This window comes from Onychomys torridus, chromosome 4, assembly GCF_903995425.1.
Source record: "Onychomys torridus chromosome 4, mOncTor1.1, whole genome shotgun sequence".
Classification (NCBI taxonomy): Eukaryota; Metazoa; Chordata; class Mammalia; order Rodentia; family Cricetidae; genus Onychomys; species Onychomys torridus.
Window position 1 is genome coordinate 69,018,727 of NC_050446.1, and position 23,663 is coordinate 69,042,389.

The 23,663-nt window shown below is 42.6% G+C and overlaps 1 protein-coding gene across 1 annotated transcript; it reads right to left on the minus strand.

Annotated features, from left to right (window-relative positions):
* Positions 1 to 306: 306 nt before the first annotated feature.
* Positions 307 to 23,127, minus strand: Mtch2 (mitochondrial carrier 2). Its single transcript, XM_036184539.1, has 13 exons — positions 22,961 to 23,127; positions 20,674 to 20,758; positions 20,417 to 20,523; positions 15,202 to 15,228; positions 14,953 to 15,015; positions 13,025 to 13,082; positions 12,560 to 12,611; positions 11,540 to 11,599; positions 8,317 to 8,410; positions 7,169 to 7,216; positions 6,228 to 6,295; positions 3,632 to 3,707; positions 307 to 1,760 (listed from the first exon to the last, which is right to left on the minus strand). The coding sequence occupies exons 1-13, from the start codon at positions 23,045 to 23,047 to the stop codon at positions 1,674 to 1,676; spliced, it is 912 nt and encodes a 303-aa protein (XP_036040432.1). The 5' UTR covers positions 23,048 to 23,127; the 3' UTR covers positions 307 to 1,673.
* Positions 23,128 to 23,663: the final 536 nt, after the last annotated feature.

Genomic DNA, 23,663 nt, shown 5'->3' on the forward strand with positions numbered 1-23,663 from the left:
GACAGGGTGATCTGTGAACTCCTGACCTTCCTGACTGTATTGCCCAGGTGTTGGGACTACAGGTTTGTATCACTGCCTCCATTTTTATGATCGTGGATATAGAAAGATCCAGGCACTTGTTCCCGTTAGGTAATTGCTCACCACACAGTTACTCCTCAGCCCTATATAGGAGACTTCCATGTTCACTGAGAAAGGCAAGACCAAAGTCCTGCTGCCCTCTGGTGGTAGACTGTTTCTCATCAGCCAGCCAAAGTCTCAGAAGGGCTAGGTGTGGATGTGCATAGAAGTCACAGGAGAGAAACATGGTGCATTTTCCTAGATCATCTTTACTTGACGGGTTTTTGGGGAGAAAAGAGTAGGTAATGCAAAAACACTTTTTATATTAAAACAGATGCAGGTAATATTGAATAGAATATAAAATTTACATTACTTTTGAGACAAAGTACTTTTGACAAAGACATTTCAAGCTAAGCTACTCATGAGCTTCAGGTTGTATCCCTAAACCCTGAGCGGGAGAAGACCCTGCATGCTCACATTACCTATCATCATGGACTCTGCCACATTGATAGAAGTCTAAAAGCAGCAATTAGTGCTCACTCATTTGGCAAAGTACCAGTGAATTACTTAAACAAGCGACAGTTGAGGCTTTCCCATCTTAGGAGCATTTAAGCTGATGTTAAAAGGCCTGAGTAAATAGGAGCTTTATGCTTGAGTTGAGAACTTTCCTCCAGTGAGTGTTTTTAACATGCCTAACTGAGGGTATGACATGCGAGCTGGGCAATATCCTAGGAACCACGTGGACTTTGGTCCACATTACCAGATAAGGAGTTATAAATACACTTTCCAACGGTGTCATCAGAAATGAAAACCAAACGACTCACCTTCTGCAGTAACAAAAGGGAAACAAACTTAGGAGCAGAAGCTTATATGCAACGGACCACAGTGAAGACAAGACCTTAGGGGCTGGTGGGTACTAAGCACTTAGGGTACTGTGCTGCAGTATCTGCTTCTTGTGTGACAGGAAATCAAGAGCTTCTTTGGAGTGAAAGGCCATCTATTTCCTTTCCAAATCTTGCTTAAGCCTCTGTAACTGTCCTTTTTCTTTGTCAGTGTTGACCGTGTTCTCTTCTAGAGTAACAGAAGGCATGGAGACCTCTGCAGGTATCTTCTACAGTAACTCAACAGCACTGAGAGGTGAGAGGTCAACTGCTTGGAAGCACGGTGGGAGGTAGACTGGTGGTTGCTGCTGACTCTAGCATATATCTACTCAAGGTAATTCATAAACTCCCACATGGTATGCCTTCTTTATTTCTCAGCTTTTATGGAATGATTTCCTTCTTATTGGGATTCTATTTTTCATTTGACAAAGCCCTAACATGAGACTCAAATCTATATTACAACCTACTTGTTCCTTTAGGAAAATACTTCTATTTTATGTTTAAAACAAGAATTTGGAGAAAAAATGTCCCATTTCAAATAACTAACAGGGAATACCAGTGGTAAATGATGTTGTACTAGGAAAAAGAACAAAAAAGGCAGACACCAATCACCTCCATTTTCCCAAGATTAAATGATTATTAAAAAAGCGCGCCACACTGTATAGAAATCAACATTCTCTCCCATAATTCTGTGCAATGGGACTATAGAAATGTCACTGTCCCAGCCCCACATCTTCAAATTAACATCCTCAGGTCACAACAGTATGTCTTCCCAAAGGGAACCTTCCGGAAAAACAAGCTGTTTCCTCGGCTCATATTTCCCTGGAAAAGAAAAACAAAAACAAAAAAACAAAACAGAAATAAAGTCTAGCATGAAGATGAAAGTGGCCAATCCAAATTAGTACTCAAAAGGGACACATTTCTAGATGTGGCTGAAATGCCTAGGACAGGACCCATCAGTAGGATGAGTGACTCTGGGTTATAGAACTTTCATTAAGCTCCTTTTTTTTTTTTTGAGACAGGGTTTCACTGTGTAGTCCTGGCTGTCCTCAAACTCAGAGATCTGCCTGCCTCAGCCTCCCAAGTCCTGGGATTAAAGGCGTGTGCCACCACTGCCTTGCATATTAAGCTCTTCTTAGCACCTACTTCTTCATATGTGAAAAGGCAGTGTAGAAAATAGCACCCATCTTCACAGGGCTATTTTGAGAATGTCATGGCAAACTTTGCATGCTATCTGATAACACTGCAGATGACTAATACAGTTTTTGCCGTTTTCCTAAGCACATACAGGATCAATGGTTTCCCAGCTAAAGTTTGTCTGGCAAATTAATCCATTTTCTACATTCTTCCCTTCTGGAACAGGGCATTAGTTAGAAATGGGACTACACTAGTAGACTGTCCTATAAAAACAGTAAAATCAGGCTGGGGATTTAGCTCAGGGGTAGAGCGCTCGCCTAGCAAGCACAAGGCCCTGGGTTCGATCCTCAGCTCAAACAAACAAACAAACAAAAAATCCAAACCCAGTAAAATCTGGGCTGGAGAAGAGCTGGGGATGTAGCTCAAAGGTGAAGTGTTTCCCACACATGTGCAACACCACAAAAAGAAACTGAAAACAGTTACTGGAATGTAGCAGTATCAGAGCTCTTGCCTATTATTTAAAAAGCTCTGGGTTTGACTATTATTATTTTGTCTTGTTTTTGCTTTCTGGTGTGGGTTTCAGCATACCAGAAAGCAAAAACAAGACAAAAATAATAATAATCAACAAATTAAGACAAGAAAGGGGTATAAAACTCAGAAGGAAATCATAACATTCGCGGTAAGTTTATATTAAACTCATTCAAAGATTCTAGCTTGGATTCAGCTGGCATGAAAGTGAGCAAAAGTAACCATAGCAACAACTGGACCTTTTCATCCAGAGTCCAGTCTGGGGGAGCCCCAGTTCTGTGAACAAAGCTTTTCTCATCTGTATCCAGGGCTCTGTGAAGTAACGCAACAAAGAGCTTCTTTATGGCCCTTCTCTGAAATCCTTTAAAAAGGGCTTGCCACTCAAAACCATCTGTAAACTGATGGCCGTTTTAAGTGATCCCTCGCTAAAGTCAGTGGGCAGCCCATTATCTCAGTTCCTCATACAACTTCGTCTAGATGGATCAAAAGTGTTCGGTCAATGATACAACCCTGACAAAGTCATCTACTAACAAACAGAAAGCAAGCCACTAGTCCTGTTAGTATCATGTTGACAGCGTTTTGTCCAATAAAGTAAGTGATGTCTTATTTTCAGTCTTCACTTCTAACTGTGCGAAAAGCAGTGTGTAAGAGGTTCTGAGGAGTTACAGAAAGGCAAGTATGCTGGGCTGAGTTCAGTGCAAAGAGCATGTGGTTAGTCTGTGTGAAGTCCTAGGTTCAATCCCCTGCACCCAAATAAAGGCAAGTTTGCAATCAGGCTATTACTTCAATAACCAGGAGAACCTCATTTGTATCTTCATTCAATCACTCAAATGTCTTGGTTAACATGCAGGGATTTGTCCTTCTTTACTCCAGTTGGTGATTTCTAAGTAGCATGTTGTGCTGTTATGCCCGAGGGACATACATAACACTGTAAAGGTTATACTGATTAGTAGTTAAAGAATGAGTTAGTATCAGTATTCAAGACATATTATTTAAGAGAACAAAAACAAAATGAGAGATAAAAATACCGCTTTTTGTAGCATGCACCAGCAATCTATCCAAGAAGTATATATTGGGGAGTAAGGAGGAGATCCACCAGCAAGCCTGAAATTGAAAAGATTGGTTACTTACAAACATTTTCAAGAGACTTTTTGGCAAAAATTTTCAGCATAGGTTCCTGAGATAGTTTTTATGAGACAAATTACACCTGATGAAGACCAACTATCCTATAGTTAGGTTTCAAATCAACAGACAAACAGAAACCTGATTTTGTTATCTGACAATTTCATACATGTATATCCTCTTCCTCAGACCTTTAAAAAAATTTTTTTTCAAGACAAGGTTTCTCTGTGTTGCCCTGGCTGTCCTGGAACTAGCTCTGCAGACTAGGCTGGCCTTGAACTCACAGAGATACGCCTGTCTCTGCTTCCCAAGTGCTGGGATTAAAGGCGTGAGCCACCACTGCCCGGCTCCCACACACCTCTTATTTCCCTTCCATCTCTATCAACCCCCCTCATCCCTAGTGAACTCTTTCCCAGAATCATGGCTTGGTTTTATTTTGTGATACTTTTAGATTTTCTATTAGTGAATAAATGAACAACTATATGACTAACCATCAGTAAAAAGGGATTTTTAAATGAACTCTCCTCATAAAGAATCTAGCTATGATAACAGATATGACCACACTGCTGACCACACTTTCCTATCTGAATATAATCCATAATTACTTCCTCTTTAACTAACCCTTAAAAAAAAAAAAAAAAAAAAAAAAAAAGCTTGTTTGGCCTATGTGAATGACTGTGCACCATGTGCTTGCCAGGTGTTTGAGGAGGCCAGAAGAGGATCCCAGAGCTCACAGATCTGGAGTTACAGCGGCTAGCTGACCTTAGCTAGCCTCAAACTCAGAAATCTACTAGTTTTGCCTCCTGAGTGTTAGTGTTAAAGATGCTCATCACTAGGACAAGCTATTTAACTCATTTTAAAGTATGTGCTAGGTTAAAACATGGAGACTGTTCTAAAAATCAGAAAACAAATATGATAGTCAAACTTTTAGCTAAAAATTCCATATAGCTATTTCAATTTTTGTTTGAAAACAGTAACATGTCTAAATGACATATTAAATCAGTTATTAAGTTAGAAATGTTTTAGAGGTTTTCTTTTGTAAGGTTTTATTATGTATAGGTGATATATATATACATTTGTGTGTGGGTGCCACAGAGACCAGGATAGGGACATTGGATCCCCTGGAGCTGGAGTTACAGACACCAGACATAGTCCTCTGGAAGAGCAGTGTGCTGAGCTATTTCTCCAGCCTGTTACACAGGATCTCATGGAGCCCCCATGGCCTTAAACTTTCTGTGCATCTAAGCTTAGCTTCAAATACCTGACTTCCTGCCTCCACCTCCTAAGTATTAGAATTAAGGCACACACTACCATGGATGAATCCATGGAATAGAGTTTTAAGTTAATCCAAGAAGCAAAATTTTTGCCTAATGTGGTAGAGCCACTTGACACCTGGAAATTGGAAATCAATGGTGTTCTCTAAAATAGCCCAGTGTTAGACAGGTGGAGACAGGCAACTCCCTGGGGCTCACTGGTCAGCTAATCTAGATGAATTTGAGAGATCTAAGCCAACTAATGAGAGAACTTATCTAAAAAACAAGGTAGATGGCACCTGAGGAATAATAACATTTGAGGTTGATCTCTGGCCTCCACATGTACACACATTTACCCCACACACAAACACACAATGCAATCAATGTATATCTCTATATACACATACACACTATAGAAATTTTATGTAGTTTCTATACCCCAGAAAGATATGAGGTAGCTGCTTAAAAATAGAAACTGATGGCTAGAGAGATGGTTCAGTGGTTAAGAGTACATACTGCTCTTCCAGAGGACCTGGGTTCAGTTCAAAGCACCCATTTCAGATGGCTTACAATCACTTGTAACTCCAGCCCCAGGGGATCTGACACTCTCCTGGCCTCCTCGGGCACTTGCACTCATTTATACAAACCCCTACGCAGACAGGCGCACACACATAACTAGTAATAAAATCTTAGGGGGTGGAGAGATGGCTCATCAGTTAAGAGCACTTGCTGCTCTTGCAGAGGACCCAGCTTTGATTCCCAGGCCCCACATGGTGGCTTACAACTATCTATAACTCCAGTCATATGGGGGTGGGGCAGATGACCAAGATAAAAAATGCCAAGTAGGGGGACTGGGGCTGCAACTAGCTAGTAGAGTCTATATGCCTAGCACATGTGACGCCTTGGTTTCAGTCCTCCATGACTGCAAAAATAAACACAAATACAAGGCTGGGGAGAAGGCTCAGCGGGTGAAACATTGGCTGTGCAAACCCTAGAATTAGGGTTTGCACACCCTGCACCCATTCAACAATTCAGACTGCATAGTGTACACCCCTATAATCTGCACTTAGTAGGCAGAGGCAGATGATCCCCATGGCAAGTTGTCTAACTAGACCAGCTGAATTGGTGAGCTCTGGGTTCAGTGAGACGCCCTACTTTTGTAAATAAAATAGAGAGCCATTGGGGAAAACACCAAGCACATTGACTTCTGGCTTGCACATGCACCAGCCAAAAAACAAGAAGTACTTACCCACAGTTGTTGACAGCCATAAGATTAGATACAAGCACAAAGGGATATGTCAACATGCTGGCAAAGAACTGCAAAACAGCAAGAAGACAGCTGAGTTACCAAACCATTCTCAATCTTCCTTACCCCCTTCTCTCTCCCCAGAGGCACAGTGCTATAGTGCTCAAACACTCCAACAGCACTCCTGCATTCTCAGCAACCTTGGAATGCTTCTACAGAGTTTTGAGCCCAGAGGCTCCTCTTTTGCCACAATATACTTCTATATCCAAAATTTATCAAAAGGCCAGGAGATTTTTCTTATCTTAGGATTAAGGTCTCAGTCAAATAAAAGTAGACTACTTACTTAGGAGAAAAAGTTTTAAACTAATACAAATAAAGCATTTCAAAGTACCCCTGAAGAGAATGTGAGCACCCTCTTAAAGACAATGGCAACTATTTCAGAAGCCCCATTTTCAGCTGGGGTAATGATGAGTGCTAGCCATCTCAACTACATGGGAAGCTGAAGCAGTTTTCCAAGGCAGGTGAGATAGCCTTACAGCAAAAGTTGCCAACACTGATGACCTGAGTTCAAGCCTCAGAACCAACCTAGGGGAAGGAGAGAACCGACTTCCAAAAGTCTTCCTACCTCCCTCCACATGTACGCCAAAATAGATGTTTAAGTACAAAGGGTTCCATTCTCTAAGTGGGAAGTGAAGGACACAATGTACGGCTGCCCCACTACCCTGGGAAAGCTGAGTAACACAAAAAACCACATGGGGTAAATGTTGCTTTGAGTAGCAACTATATTATTACCTCTGACAAAGAATAATGATTTGATGGACATTTCCAGGGAGACATCTAGCAGCTTTAAAACAGTTATCAAACAGGCCAGATTTAAAAGAAAAAAACAAAAAACAAAACACAACCAACTATTCCTAGAAGATTAAGAGGATTAAGAAACTCACTCCTGTGACAGCTTGGGAATAACTTTTCATTTCATTCATGGTAGAGACCTAAAATAGGAAAAGAGCCTCTATCAGAATGAATCATACACAAAGCAGATATTAAGTTTAAACTCACAAGCATACCAGTAAACTCTGTTTCTAAATTATCAGCCTGGTAGCATGAAAATGAAGTTTAAGAATAAAAACAAACATCTACAATGAATATAAAAAAGTGGCAGTCAAGGCTGGTGGTCCATGCCTTATACCTAGCCCTTGAAAGACAGATACAAGTGGATCTCAAGGCCAGCCTCGTCTATATGAATTCAGGCAAACCAGGGCTGTGTAGTTGGACTCCATCTTAACAAAAAAAAAAAACCAAAACCTGGCAGTCAAAATGACTGACATGGTGAGATCCTTTCAAAAGATTTCCAGAGGCTGGAGAGATGGCTAAGCAGTTAAGAGCACTGGCAACTCTTCCAGAGGTTCTGAGTTCAATTCCCAGTAACCACATGGTGGTTCACAGCCATCTATAATGGGATCTGATGCTCTCTTCTGGCATGTAGGTGTATATGCAGATAGAGCACTCATATACATAAAATAAGTAAATCTTAAAAAATTTAAAAAAAAAAAAAAGATTTCCAAATTGATTGTCCTCAATCAATCACTACTGACAAATTCCTACCACCCTAGGATGATGTAGGAAGAAATGTACTAGCCTCAATATTTGAAAAACAAAAGAAAATGTGATGGGTAATGTGGGAAGTCTTGTTTACACTATACACAAAAGAACTCACACCTTCAAAACCTTTGAGGCTAAGATTTCTAGGAGCCCCTTCATACCCCAGGAGATGTGGAAAACCCTCAAACATACCAAATGACTATTCTCTTTGTACTGTGTGCTTTAAAATTAGGTATCAAAACCAAACCAAACCAAAACCTCAAAGCCCTGTGTCCATGGGCACACTCAATCAGACCCGAAGGAATTTCTAGGTGATCCTCTATAGGAAATAGCATGATCATACCACCAGCCTTTAAAAACTCAAATGATAATTTTTACTGTATAATGTTCTGTCTGGCATATAAGCAACTGCCATCTTATAGTTAAAATGGTGGCTAGGTAAATACAAAGAAAGCCCTCACCAGCATATCTTACCAAGGTCATAACCTACCCCACTGTCCAGTGCATAGGTATTGATGAGATAAGCCAGTGAGTTACAGAGCCACAAGGAAATGATGTCACCTAGGAGGCGAGGAATTAGACCCCTATATGAAGACATAGTAAGCAGCAAGAAACTATGATCAGTAAACAGATGGTCTACTCAGTACAATACAAAAACTTCTCAAGAGTTAAGAGCTTTAAAAACATTCTGGGGCGGGGGGGGGGGGAGTTGGGGATTTAGCTCAGTGGTAGAGTGCTTTGCCTAGCAAGCACAAGGCCCTGGGTTCAGTCCTTAGCTCCAAAAAAACAAAACAAAACAAAAACAAAAAACATTCTAGGGGACTGAACGGGCATCAAACCCCAGAATGTAGCCCTCATTCCAAGTTCAGTCTGGTCAACAACTGTACTGATGCCAACCTGTGATGACTTTTGTTCCCACTTTTAGAATACAGTCACTGTAACCCTCTGTGAACTACAGCCAACGGCTCACTTTATTATTAGTCACCATAACAGGGACGGCCAAAGATCTACGAGGTGCTTGGAGAGGAGACTTAACACGGTTTTACTAAACTATTTGATACTCAAATTTGGCAGGGCAAAAGATTGGGGGGGGGGGACGACAAAAACAACAACAAACAACAAAACATAGTGAAAATGATCCAAACACAGACAGAGAGATATCAAAAGCATGTTTCCAGAGGCCAAGGCTATAGCTCAGTTGATAAGAGTGCTTGAAGCGTGAGACCCTAAGTTTGATTCCCCGGTACTATACAGACTGGGTGTAGTGGTCCGCGCCTGTAACTCCAGCAATCAGTAGACAGAGGCAGGAGGTGCAGGAGTTCAAGGTACTCCTTGCTCTACACAGAGTTCCAGGCCAGACTGGAGCATATGAAACCATGTCTTTTAAAAAAAAGTGACAGAACTGGCATTTAAACTCTGCTCTTCCGTCTGCAAGTGAATATTCCCAGTGTTATTCAAACCAGGTCACTCAAACCCAGGAAACACAAGTTTCTCCTGTAGGCTCATTAATGCTTTTTAAAAATGAGACTGAGGCTAGAGAGATGGCTCAGTGGTTCAGAGCACTTACTGCTGTGGAATAATCCTTCTGTACACTTTTGAAGTGTGTTGCTCTCACTGTTAATAAAAGGCTGATTGGCTAGGCAGGATTTTAGAAGCAGAGAGAATGCTGGGAAGAAGAGGGCAGGGTCAGAGGAGTCACCATGGAGAGAGAGGGAGGAAACAGGAGGTGCAAGATGAAAGAGAGGTAATATCATGTGGCAGAATGTAGACTGATAGAAATGAGTTAATTTAAGTTATAAGAGCTAGCTAGTAATAAGCCTGAACTATGACTATGCTATTGGCTGAGCATTAATAATGAATATTAAGTCTCCGTGTTGGGTATCTAGGAACTGGCATACGAAAAAGAAAAGTTCACCTACATTTGCCTAAGACCCTAGTTTAGCTCCCAGCCCCTACATGGGGTCTGATTTTCTCTTCTTTTTTTTTTAAAGATTTATTTATTTATTATGTATACAGTGTTCTGTCTGAACATATCTCAGCAGGCCAGAAGTGGGCACCAGATTTCATTACAGATGGTTGTGAGCTACCACGTGGTTGCTGGGAATTGAACTCGGGACCTTTAGAAGAGCAAACAGTGCTCTTAACTCTGAGCCATCTCTCCAGCCCCTGATTTTCTCTTCTGACTTCTGCTGGCACTGCATGCACATGGTGCACATACACACTGGTGCTTATGCGTGCATATCTGTGCACATACAAACAAATAATCCCCCCCCACTCCCCCACCCCGAGACAAGGTTTCTCTGTAGCTTTGGAGCCTGTCTTAGACTAGCTCTGTAGACCAGGCTAGCCTCAAACTCACAGAGATCCACCTGCCTCTGCCTCCCGAGTGCTGGGATTATAGGCTTGCGCCACCACTACCTGGCAAATAAATTTTTATAATGAGACTAATGATAAACCGTCCCTTGTATTTGTTAGAATATTTATGATACTAAATAAATAAATAAATTTAGGGGCTGGAGAGCTGGCTCATCCAGAGGACCCAGGTTCTATTCCTAGCAGCTCCATGGTGGCCACATCCATGTCTGATTCCAGTTCTAGGGGCTCTGACACCATGTTCTGGCTTCCACACATGGTGGCCTCAGCACAAACATGCAACCAAAACATCCATCCATATAAAATAACAATTTAAAAAAAAAAGAAAAGCAAAGAAAAAGGAATATGGGGTTACTAGTATAGCTAAGTGGTATAGAGCATGTGCAAAAGACTTGTATTGATTTCTAGCATCAATCAATCACGGAGACACTGAAATGACCATTTCACTGCCCACAGTAAATTTCTGTTAGTTAAGTACAGTAGCTTAAACTCTTTCAAAGTAAAGCCTTGCAAATGCTTATTCTAGAGTAAGAAAAATACATGTTATGATTTTTTTTTTTTTTTTTGAGCTGAGGATCGAACCCAGGGTCTTGTGCTTGCTAGGCGAGCGCTCCTACCACTGAGCTAAATCCCCAACCTGATTTTTCTGTTTTTTAAAAATCAGTATTCTTACTTTACTAACTGTATTGTAAAGGAACTTATTATAAAGGTTTGAACCTCAAATTATTTATTTAAAAAAGCAAACAAATAAGACATGGTGTTAAATACCTTTAATCCCAGCACATGGGAGGCAGAGGCAGGTAGATCTCTGTGAGCTTGAGACACTATCTCAAAAACAAAACAAAGCAAACAAAAAAAGCAAGGCCTGGTCCAACAGCTCTGCAAGCAAGGGCTCTTGTCACAGAGCCGGACAGCCCAAGTCATTCCTGGAATCCAGGCATGGAAAGAGAAAACTGATTCTCTCAAGTTCTCCCCTGACTTCCACACATGCACTCAGAGGTAGAGGTGCAGGAAGATCAAGAGTTCAAAGTCATCCTCATGCAGTCTGAAGTCAGTCTGGGCTATAAGAGACCTTGCTTTAAAAAAAACAAAAACAAAAACAAAAAAACAAGTCCTTATTTCAAGCACATAAAATATCTAGAAAAAAAAAAAAAAAAGCAAAGGTGTGGGATCTTTACAAAGAGAAATTAAACTGAGTAGAAGTCTGCACACAGCTTAACATAAAGTAAACCCTGAGAGAACATTTTTTTCTCAAAATTAAAGACTCATTACCCTTATTTTCAAGGAAGCTTTTCTACTAACACAAAAATCACTTACAGGAAAACCTAACATTTACTCACGCAAAAAATCCTACGACGCCTTCTTCCCGGTAGATGGTTAATATGGAGTCACACAGCCCGCTAAGCAATGATAAAAGGTAAAGGACAGAGAGATCACTTGAGCTTTGAGAAGGGAATTATGTCACCCCCACCCCCCCACACGAGGGTTTCATTTAGCCCAAGGTGGTATAAATATCATTATGTTGTGGACTCCTGCCTGCACCTCCCAAAGTGACCCATAACACCTGCCTAATAATCACGCTGCCAAAGTCAACTTTATCACTCCCTTTCCTCACAATTTTCTAGCACTTGTTCACTCTTGTAAAGTAGTTAAATTCCATTAGAAAATGAAGCTATTGGCTGCAGAGATGGCTCAGTTGTTAAGAGCATTGGCTGCTCTTCCAGAGGACCTGGGTTCAATTCCCAGCACCCACATGGCAGCTCACAACCTTCTGTCTAACTCAAGTCTCAGGGGATCGGATGTTGTTTTCTGGCTTCTGTAGGCACTAGACATGCATGAGGTGCATAGACATACAAGAAGGCAAACACCCACACACATTTTAAAAAGGGGCAGCTGAAGGATGGTAGTGCACGCCTTTAATCTCAGCTCTTTGGAGGCAGAAGCAGATAATCTCTCTGAGTCTGAGGCCAGCATGATCTACAAAGTGAGTTCCAGCACAGCAAAGGCTACACACAGAAACCCTGTCCTGAAAAACCAAACCAAACCAAACCAAAAAGACTATGGAGGGTGTAGTGTATATATATAGTTCAGAGTGCATTTGGCTGGAATGATGCTCAGTGCTTAAGAGCACTTGCTGCTCTTGCAGGACACAGGTTCAGGTCCCAGCACTTGAAATGGTGGCTCACAACTGTCTCTAACTCCAGTTCCAGGGGCTCTGACACCTCTTCTGGCCTTCATAAGCACTGACTGCATGTGGTGCATATACAGACAAGCAGACACACACACACACACACACACACACACACACACACACACACACACACATAAATAGAAAAAGAAAAACAAACCCAAACACTTACCAGTACTTGGACTCTCTGCCAATGAACTGTACCATAGATCTCAGAGTGATCACTGTAGACAGAGACAAGACTGTTTTAAGAACTATGTTAAGAATCAGTGAGACAGTCAGTAAAGATGCCTGCTGACAAGCCCCACAACCTGAGTTTGATCCTAAGTTGTAGAAGGAGAAAATGGATTCCCAATTGTTTTTTACATATATGCTGTGGAATGCCTGCCCCTCCTCTGCCAAAATAAATGTAAAACAAATTAAGCAAAACCCACCAACTACGTTGAGATTTATTTTGATAACCCTACAAGTTTTTTTTCACCTAAAGACACTTTGCTATCTGGAAAAAGACAGCTAGGCCAGTGAACAAAAAATATGAAGGCACAGCTTTGCAGTCAATGCCCATGTTAAGCTACAGAAAGATCAAGCTACAGAATAAAGAAATGAGATCATTTTATGCTGTCAACTGCAAACATACCGTGGAAGGGATGTGTAATGAGGGCAGCAGCAGAACGAGCAATCATCTCCCGAGTTGTCTAGAAACAATCAAAACACACTTCTGAAATCTAAATAAATGACACTCATATTTCTGTAAGGAATGTGGGTGGTCACTCAGTACAGGGCAAAGGACTAGGCACCAAAGCTTTCCTGTTTTGGTGTCAGGAAGCTAGCTCCAATGGGATTAATGTAATATTTTGCCATTTCATTATACCTTTCATGGATTTCAACCTTCTGTTACAGTAACTTTTTGAAATCTCTCTGAAAAAGAGACTTTGTTATTTTTCCCAATTATATGCACAAGAGAGAGGGCTACCTGTCTGAATAACTTACCAGAGCTGGATTCATTCACTCATTTGGTAGTAGTGGGAATTAACCCAGGGCCTCACATGTGCTAGGTAAGTGCTCTACTAACAAGCCATATCCCTGGTCCCCTTACTACTTTTTTCATACAGTGTCTGTTTCATTAAGTTGTTCAGGCTGGCTTTGAACTTACTCTGTAGACCAAGCTCCTCCTGCTTCAACCTCCCAAAACAACCGGGATTACAGGCCTGAGCCAGCAGGTCTGGCTGAGGCCTGCTATTGGATTATTCAGTTTCTCTCACGATGATGAGTATCCACACTAGAAAGATGTTAGGCTTTAGATATGTACTATCATCTTAGGGACAACAATCCTTCAACTGTGGAGCCTTAGAGCTTCTATCTTATTATCTTTATGGTCAAAGAATCTGAATTTTACTCTGAGTATGGGAAATGAACCACGCTGAAGCTTTGGAAAAGCTATATATACCACTAAACTACATCTCCAGCCTAGAGAGGTTCTGAAAGCCAAGCATGGGGATAAGACACAAGTAACAGGAGCATTTCAGCCTCAGAGTAATAGCACAAAAGCTTCTCTGGGTTGGGGATTTAGCTCAGTGGTAGAGCGCTTGCAAGGCCCTGGGTTCGGTCCTCAGCTCTGGAAGAAAAAAAAAAAAGGCCAGGCGGTGGTGGTGCACGCCTGTAATCCCAGCATTCAGGAGGCAGAGGCAGGTGGATCTCTGTGAGTTCAAGGCCAGCCTGGTCTACAAAGCGAGTTCCAGGACAGACTCCAAAGCTACAGAGAAACCCTGTCTCGAAAAACCAAAAAAAAAAAAAAAAAAAAAAAGCTTCTCTGGGAGAATAGGAACCAACATATAAAACTTCTCTGTGCTGGGTACAGTGTACCCTTTAATCCCAGCACTCAGGAGGCAGAGGCAGGCAGATCTCTGTGAATTTGAGGACACCCTGATCTACAGAGAGAATTCCAGGACAGCCAGGGCTATACAGACAAACCCTGTCTCAATAAAATAAATAACTAAAAGATAAAAATACAAAAATTACTTGCTACATGTTTTCAACACCACTGGAAGACTTCCAAAGCTGGGCATGGTGGTATATCCCTACAATTCCACACTGGAGAGGGGGAAGCTGAGGCAGGAGGATTGTGAGTTCAGGGCCACACTGGGCTACAAAATAGACTGTCAAAATAAATAACAACAACAAAAAATGAAATAGGGGCTGGACAGATGGCTCAGTGGTTAAGAATACTGGTTGCTGTTCTAGGTTTGGCTCCCAGTAGCCACACACAGTTCCTAACTTTCTGTAACACCAGTTCCAAAAAAATACTCTAGCGGCTTCTGCAGGTCTCAGGCAGGCATATAAGCAAGCGAAACATTCACACATAAAAAAGAACAAAGGTAAAAACTGCCTCAGTTTTAACGATAGAGTGAGCAGCACCTGTTCCCAACAGCAGGCCATGTTTTTCTTTTGGGTTATTAGACAGAAAAGTTCAATTTAAACTGAAGATTTAATTTCACTTGGGAACAGACCTGGAAGCATAGGACTCATGATTCTGGTTCAATAACAAGGGGTAAATTCATCCCTTACCTCTTTGATAACTTGGTCAAAGGAAGATGAGCCTTCCTTTTGTACATTTCCAGATACTAACTCCTGGAAATCAAAAACAAAGACAGAAATCTTGATAGTTTTAAATAGAAGTCTTTAAACTCATGGCTACCCCATAAGCCACCAAGCCACTGAGAGGAAAGGAAGAGTCCTGGCTTTTCTCCCACAGAGGGTCAGACAGCAGGAATGTGCCAGAGACAGGGGCTCACATAGAAAGCAGCGTCATCGTACCTCGGGTTTCTCACACTCCTGGTAATGCTAGAGAAGAAATAGAAATAAAGGATAATTAGAGTTATTAACGTGTCCTGTTAGAGAGGGTATGGACAGAAAATGAAAAGCACTGATTTTCTTCTGCAAATCTCCTAATTTCTACTCCACATTAATCAACTGGAAATAAATGTCTCTAAGGTGGCATTACTGCAAAGTTGAACGTATCAAACACCTGGAGGAATTCGCAAATGCTCCTGAAAACTCTTTTTTGTGGGAGGCACAGGGGAGGGTAGAAGTTTGGAGACAAGATCTAGTTACCTAGCCCAGGATGACCTTGAACCTTGAACACATGGTAATTCCTCTGCCTTAGTCATCCAAGTCTTGGCAACATAGGCTGGTTTGAAAACTTTTTGTTTTTTTAAGATAAGGGCTTCATGTAATACAAGCTAACTAGCTTTGACCTTTTTTTTTTTTTTTTTAAAGATTTATTTATTTGTTATGTATACAGTGTTCTGTCTGAATGTATGCCTGCAGGCCAGAAGAGGGTACCAGATCTCATTACGGATGATTGTGAGCCACCCTATGGTTGCTGGGAATTGAACTCAGGATCTCTGGAAGAGCAGCCAGTACTCTGAGCTATCTCTCTAGCCCCTAGCTTTGACCTCTTAAGAAGAGAACGCCAACAATGGTCATTAACTTCTGATCCTTTTGCCTGTACTTCTCAAGTGCTGGGATTATCAGCATATACTAACACACCAGTTTATGTGGTGGTGAGAATGGAACCCAGGGCTTTGCACATGCCAGGCAACACTCTACCAACTGAGTTATATCCCTAATCCCTCCACTTTATGTTTTTGGTTCAATCCCCAGTAGTGCAAAGAAATATAAGGTGGTGCCGGGTTGTGGTGGCGCACACCTTTAATCCTAGCACTCGGGAGGCAGAGGCAGGTGAATCTCTGTGATTGAGGCCAGCCTGGTCTACAGAGTGAGTTCCAAGCAGGCTCCAAAAGCTACACAGAGAAACCCTGTCTTGAAAAACCAAACAAGAAAAATAAGGGGTGTGTGTGTGTAATTAACAATAACAACAAAACTCTCCAAGGTCATTATTTACTAAATATACATATTTAATAGAGAATTGTTAAAACCACAGCCCAGTTCCTACTCTTCTCATGGAAAAAGCAGAAACACCAAATTAGGGCAAGATTCTTCTCTTTATAAGCTAAAACAACATAGAATTGGTACTCAGTCTGAGTTATCACCTCATTTTCCTTTTGTATGTGACTGCTTCTAAAATAAACAAGAGGGACTGGAGAAAAGAATGTGACTATTAGAAACCCCAGATTACACTGCATGAGGAAATACGGCTTCTGGTACATTTTACAAATAGAAAATGCACTCAGGAGGCAGAGGCAGGCAGTTCTCTGTGAGTTTGAGGTTAGTCTGGTCTACACAGCGAATTCCAGGATAGTGAGGGCTGAAAGTGAGTTAATGTTGGGCTGTGGAGGGGAGGAAGAAAATAGAAAATGGGCTAGAACACATGCATAGACCACAATTTGCCTTTTTTTTTTTTTTTTTTTTTTTTGCCTCTTTTGATCTCTTCTCCTTACTTAGAGACAGGTCTCATGGCCAATAATGACCTTGAACTCTTACTCCTGGTAGACCAAACCCAGTTTTATTTTCTAGTCTTATTGGATAAAAACCAGCAATACTTTCTTTTGCAAAAAGAATTACAGCTAGATGTGGTGGAACACACTTTTAATTCCAGCACTCAGGAAGCAGAAGCAAGGGGATCTCTGTGAATCAGAGGCCAGCTTGGTAGAGAGATTCTGTCTTAAACCCTATTCCTCTGCCCACCCCAAAAGAAGTCTCCTCATTACTCAAGCCTGTACACCACAGACTCCTGACAGCCAATGATGCTGACTATCCTAGGGTCTTCCCAGCTGACTGTGGTTTAGGGAATACAGTGGCAACAATGCTTTAGTTGTTGTTAGGATATATGAGGATGCACAAGACTCCTGGGATATGCTTACAAGAGTGGGTAGTAGGCCCAAGAAGCTAAGGGTATGGGCTTTTCTAGTGGAGGATATTTGATCACACTGTGAACCCCGAGATTTCTTTATTTTCTGGAAAAACCTGTTTCTAGTTATGATGTGGCTCAGCCCTAGCACACACCTTTAATCCAAGAGTATTTCTGCTTGAATATTGTAAAGAGGATTAAATAAAGTCAACCACAGGTCAAGAGGTAAGCAAAACAACCAGTTGACAGGAAGTAAACAAGAAAAAACCCACAGAGAGTAACAGGGAGTCAGGAAGATGGATAGAGAGATGCATAGGAGATAGGGAAGGACACCGAGTTTGAGGGGTTTGAGAAGGCTGAGAAGGAAGGTCAGTTGGGTGCTTTCTCTGCCTCTCTAGGTAAGCAGGCTTCCATGCCAGCATCTGGCTCCTGAGTCCTCTATTGGTAAAATCGAAAAGATTGAGATTTTTGTTAAAAATACTTTTCCCCTTCAGATTGGGAACATGTTCTTCTGAAGACATCTTGCAACCCACTGCTCCACCTCTGCAGGCTTTTTTGCACATCTGGGTCCATAGATTTCTCCCAGGCTAATGGCTACCTATATGTGTGTGTCCAGGGGACCTTAGGCATAGCTCAGCACCTTCAAGTCAGGTTCCTGTTGCCAGGACCTGGAATGTCACATCAGTGGCTGCCTTCTGTGTACAATATAACACCCAGCCCTTGAAAGGCTGCAGGGCACAAAGGGAGGTCCTGGTGAAGCTAGGCCTATCCAGGAAGGCCTTTAGGATGATGGAAGTCTGGTAAAAATCATAACGGTGGTTAAACTTAGAATTCAGGAATTGCTCACTTCAGCTGGATCATTCAAGTTTATAAAATCTTGCCAGGCAGTGGTGGCACATGCCTTTAAGCCTAGCACTCGGGAGGCAGAGCCAGGTGGATCTCTGAGTTTGAGGCCAGACTGGTCTACAAAGCGAGTTCCAATATAGCCAGGACTGTTTCACAGAAAACCCTGTCTCGAAAACAAAAAACAAAAAAGTTTATAAAATCTCTGGAAACTTTCCTAACTCTAAGAATACCTTTCACAACGTTGACAAGCAACCTTCTACAGCTCTTTAGCCTCAGGTGCTCTAGTAGGGTGCCCAACACCCTTCTGCAGACCAGTGTCAGGAGCCTAGGTGGGCAGATACACACTATACATAAGCCACGCCACCCAGCTGCTGCATTTCACCATTTTGAGCACTTGGAAGTAACTAACCCTGAGTCCAACGGGACCAGCACTGGCAGAAGCTGCAGGAGGCCCTGACCAGCCTACACAGTAAGTCTGAGACCACTTTCCTTGCCATGGCCATCCTCCATGCTACCAATTTACACCAGCTGGCACCAGGACCAAAGACCCAGCACAAGGCATGGCACATGTGATGAGAGGAACCTTGAGAGGTATGGGCTTAGACTCCACTCCACTGCAGCATGGGGCCCTGGGACTGATGATTCCAAAAACAGTTTACTACATGCATTGATCAGATTTTTTAATTTTTTTGTTTTTAACTTTAAAAAAATGCATGCAATGAGGCCAGGTGTGGTAGCACACACCTTTAATCCCAGCACTCAGGAGGCAAAGACATATGGATCTCTCTGAATTCAAGGTCAGCCTGGTTGACATAGCAAAACCTGTCTCAAAAAAATAAGTAAAAAAAAAAAAAAAAAATTCAAGCAATGAAAAAAACATTTTTTAAAAATATGCAATGTAACACATACACAACCCTAGGGAGACATCTCAGTAGGAAAAGCCTTTGTTGCACAAACATGAGAACCCGAGTTAGACTCCCAAGAACACATGTAAAGTTAGGTACAACAACACTCCAGTCATCTGCAACCTTCATGCTCCTACAGAAAGATGGGAGGCTGACATAGAATTCCCCAAGAGCCTATGGGCCAGCTAACCTGGAGTATACAATAGTGAATAAAGTGACCCTGTTTCAAACAAGGTGGAAGGTGAGGACCCACACTAGAGGTTGTTCTTTGACCTTCACATGCACACCATGACTCATTTGCTCAAACATGTGCACACACACACAAACAGGAACACACATCACATATAGACAAAACCAAATCCAACAACAACAAAAACCCTGAGATACATAGAAAAGTGAACAAAAGCAGAAATGTACAAATAGTGAGGCAAGCATCCATACAGCCATGGCCCACAGTGTGGAAAACTACCACCATCCCTGACTTTGTATGTAGACTCTTCCTGCTAAGTTCCCCTTTTCCAGGTGCTGGAGATAAAAACCAGAGCCTTGTACATGCTAGATGAGAACCCCACCACTGACCTGTACCTCAGCTGTGCAGTTCATTTTTATATGTGTGTTTGTATGGCACACACACATACAGAAAATTGGAAGAGAACTTGCAGGTGCCAGTTCCTGCCTTCTATCATGTGAGTTCTGGGACCAGATTCAAGTCATCATGGCATCCCCACCTGCTGAGCCACCTCAATTGTGCTGTGCTTTGCTTTTGGAGATAAGGTCTTATGCAGCCCAGGCTGGCCTGTTAACTCAGGATGTAACTGAGGCTGGCTTTGAACTCCTGATCCTTCTTCCTCTTAAATGCTAGGATTACAAGCATATACCACTATGCTTAGCAGTAGCTCTTGCTTCTTTCCAATATTTTTAATAGGAAACATGTCACTAAGATAATACTAGTAATTTAAAAATAACTCCAGAAGAAAAAGATGTTTTACCTAGTTTTCTTCTCCTACAATAAACAAATAAATAATAATAAAAATTGAAAAAAACCTCAAACTGTATAGGTGAATGGAACTAATTTCTATTCAGAATCTGTTTTAAAGGAAGAAGTTTGAATGTATCAAAGTCAATTACTTCAACTGCACAAATTTCCTTTGTTTCTTGGGGAAGAGTGGGCATTTCAAGAAAATGTTTTCAAAATAGGCATATGGGCAACCACTCATGATCCCTGCACTCAGAAGCCAGAATTAAATTCAAGGCCAGCCTGGGCTACTAAGCAAGTCTGAGGCCAGTCTATGCTTCCCAGAGAAATTCTGTCTTCCATCAGTCAGTTATTAATCAATACAGAGAAAATGTCTTTCAAGAGAAAAATGCCAGGTTTTACGTTTATCTTTGAAATTGCTCTTTATCAGTGGAATAAATTGTGCATAAAAGGCAACCAAAAGGTATGAGAACATCAACTGATTCCTCTTACCTGTAAAACTTTCCCATGGACCACAGTTCCAAGGACTCCCGAACACAGTCTTGGAGTTAAGCCTGTGAACAACCCACGCCTCCCATCGATGCTTGCAATGTGCTGAGCTAAGAACACAAGTCAGAGATTTAGGTTCCAGTCCAAGAACACCGTTTCAAGACATTTCAAGGCAGCAGGCCTGCTACGTATTTTCCTTCAGTTACTCCAGCCCATCAGTCTTCAATGTCATCCATCCCAAATAAATCAAAGGCACCTACCATAACAAAAGAGACCAGGAAGCTGACATACTTGTCGCCCAAAAATATTTCGTCCTATTGTTGGAGGAAGAGGCTCATATCCCACCTTTAAAAACAAAGGAAAGCATCAACACTAAGCAAAACCCCAAGGATACTTTGACTGCAAGGTCTTGAAAAAAAAAAAAATCAGGCTCAATGTTTTTTGTGTTTGGTGCTGAAAAATGAACCCCATGTCCATCCTTATGCTCCATGCCTCTATCAGAAAGAGACCTTCTTAGCCCCATAATTTTTACAAATAAAAACGCAGTTTACGTTTAAGGCTTTGGTGAAGTACCACCCTTATCAGTCTCTTGTCTGTTGTATAGATTAAGACTGGGTTCAATAAACTCCAAACTGCCCTTTGAGTTGAAGTCTACAGAATAAACCATGTAACGAAGATTATCAAACTGAAAATAGAACAAGGAAACCATTGTTTCAGGAAAGCCTAGTTTACTGATAAGGGTGACAATTTTTTTTTCTTTTTTGGTTTTTTCTAGACAGGGATTCTCTGTAGCTTTGGAGCCTGTCCTGGAACTAGCTCTGTGGACCAGGCTGGCCTTGAACTCACAGAGATCCACCTGCCTCTGCCTCCTGAGTGCTGGGATTAAAGGCATATGCCACCACCATCCAGCTTTACATTTTCTATGTTTGAATAAAATGAGAAAATATTCACTGAGCCATCATCAACTGCCTGCCTGGACAATAAAGGCAAATGCATACAGCTAGGTAATTCACTTATGAAAATAATTACAAGCTAAGTCCATGTTAAATGTACAGACTCATTAGCAATATACAGAAAGTCATAAAAATGAATGATTGCCATTTTATTTACGCAATATATTCAGGAATTGTAGTGCCAAAGGGATACTTGAGAAAAAAACAAGAGTAGAGCAGTTTGGGCTCTCTGTTGTTGCATCCCTTCATCTGTGCTAGAACTCCCCTCAGAACTTACTGAAAAGAGCTACCATGCAACTTTGAAAACAGCATTTGGGAATTTCACCAACCCCCTGAGATACTTGGCAACACACAGATATTGTGAAATCAGAATTTAGGGTATCAAACTGTTGAGGTAAGAGCACTGAATGTCACTGAAAAACACTGTCCTTTTAAGATCTATTGAATAGTGGGGTCATACATGTTCTGCAAAATGCTGTCACTCATCTCATGCAATTTAGCCCCAAATGTGCCTCTCTGTTTTAGACAAAGATTTCACTTTTTTCAGTTTCACAACTTTTACACGAAAATCTGAACACATACCAGTCAACATGGCAATAATTTGTATGAGTAACAATTCAAAAACGAGGTCTATCCCAGAATCTTGCTTTTTTTTTTTTTTTTTTCCAGAATGGTAAACAGTGAGGACAGGGATTCTAAGGCCTGCTTCCTTACGTGACACAAGGTAAGTATGTCAACTGCCAATAAATGCTTAAAAAACAGCCTGCTCATCACAGGGAAACTTAGAACAGCAAATTGAAAATACCATCACCAGCTAAAGGAGGCCTCCTTACCCGTGAATATAAAATATCACATACTAACTAGTTTATAGCAGATTAGAAAGTAAACTAAAGGGAGGCAAGAGAGAGAACTGGGAGTGTGATGTTCCGTTTAACCTCACTAAACTCTAAACAGAACTGATTTCCAGCTCTGACCAACGTGATTTTCATTGTCACGAACCCCCACGGGGCTGCTGCTGTGCAAGCGCTCAATGGATCCCTAGGAAATCTGACTTCATTATCACTTCTCAATGAGCTCCTTGTGTCGACCCGCGTATCCGGTGTTAAAGTCTCTCAACGGAATAGAAGTAGAAACGGCAACATAGAAAGAAAAGGCGAATAAAAACAACGAGATGCTGGCTTCCCTGGGATTTCGAATCTGTCCTTACACGACTGTTTCACGCCTCGCGATTGAGAAGGAGAGGACGAGGAGAGGTCAATGTAAATTTCAGAGGGACGGCAGGGAAAGGGTTGGGAAGCCCTCGGTGGCGACCGGCCAGGATCCACCTCAGGGCAGAAAAACAAAGTTGAGAAGAGCCACCGGGGAAGGAAGGGCAGGGTGGCAGTTGGCTGCAGAGAGGGAGCGGGCCTGCCCGCGGCGAGCCCCGGGATGTTCCCGAGAGGGGCCGCGAGGCCGTGGAAGTTGTCCCAGAGGGGAGGAAAGGGCAGCATCGCCCGAGGGTGAAGGCCTGGGACGCGGAGCCAATCCCCGGGCGCCGAGGGCGGTGGCGACCCGACAGGACGCAGGCGGGGAAGGGCAGGGCGACGACTCCTACCTGGATGAGCACTTTCACGTACATGAGCGGCTGGGACAGGATGGTGAGACCGGAGCCCAGGAGCACCTGACTGGCCGCGTCCGCCATGATGGCACCCGCGGACGGACGGACAGACCGAGTCACCAAGCGACACAGCCGGTTCCAGATCACGTGTCGGGGGCGCCGGCTTCACTAGCCCGCCCGCGGGGCGCCGTCTGCTCAGGCCCCGCCCACTGTCCCGCCCAAAGAAACGGCAGGCGCTCGTGAGGGCGCCCGGGGCGGGGCTTGTGGGCGGGGCGCGCATGCGTCTCGGCGCGGGCTCCGCGAGCCACTAGGCCAGGCGATCCTTTTTGCGCTTGCGCAGGCCGGACGTATCCGGAAGGAGTAGCGAGGGAGTGGTGATGGGGTGTGCGTGTGTGTGTGTGTGTGTGTGTGTGTGTGTGTGTGTGCGTTTGTGCGTGCGTGTGTGTGCGCGCGTGCGTGTGCGCGCGTGCGTGTGGGAGGGTGATGACCCTGACGGCAAAGGCAAGGTCAGCGGACTAGCTGGAGGAACTCCGTTATACTTCGTCCGCTCCCGGGCTTTGTCGACGTCAAGTTCAATGGGTGTTTTCCGTTAGAGTTGCCCTGTCTAGTGGCCACAGATACCATTCCTGTCTGGCATAACAATGAATTCTGCGGGTGTCTGTTGTTGCATTTATCCCTAGCTCAGTGGTACAGCACTTCC

What these genes read in the sequence shown, in the direction of transcription:
- Mtch2 (XM_036184539.1), bottom strand. Translation starts at nt 23,047, where the DNA reads ATGGCGGACGCGGCCAGTCAGGTGCTCCTGGGCTCCGGTCTCACCATC. An exon ending in TCCTGGTCTCTTTTGTTATG is followed by an intron (nt 20,524 to 20,673) that starts GTAGGTGCCTTT and finishes TTGTGTTCTTAG; the next exon opens with CTCAGCACATTGCAAGCATC. An exon ending in AGGAGTGTGAGAAACCCGAG is followed by an intron (nt 15,016 to 15,201) that starts GTACGATGACGC and finishes TTTGATTTCCAG; the next exon opens with GAGTTAGTATCTGGAAATGT.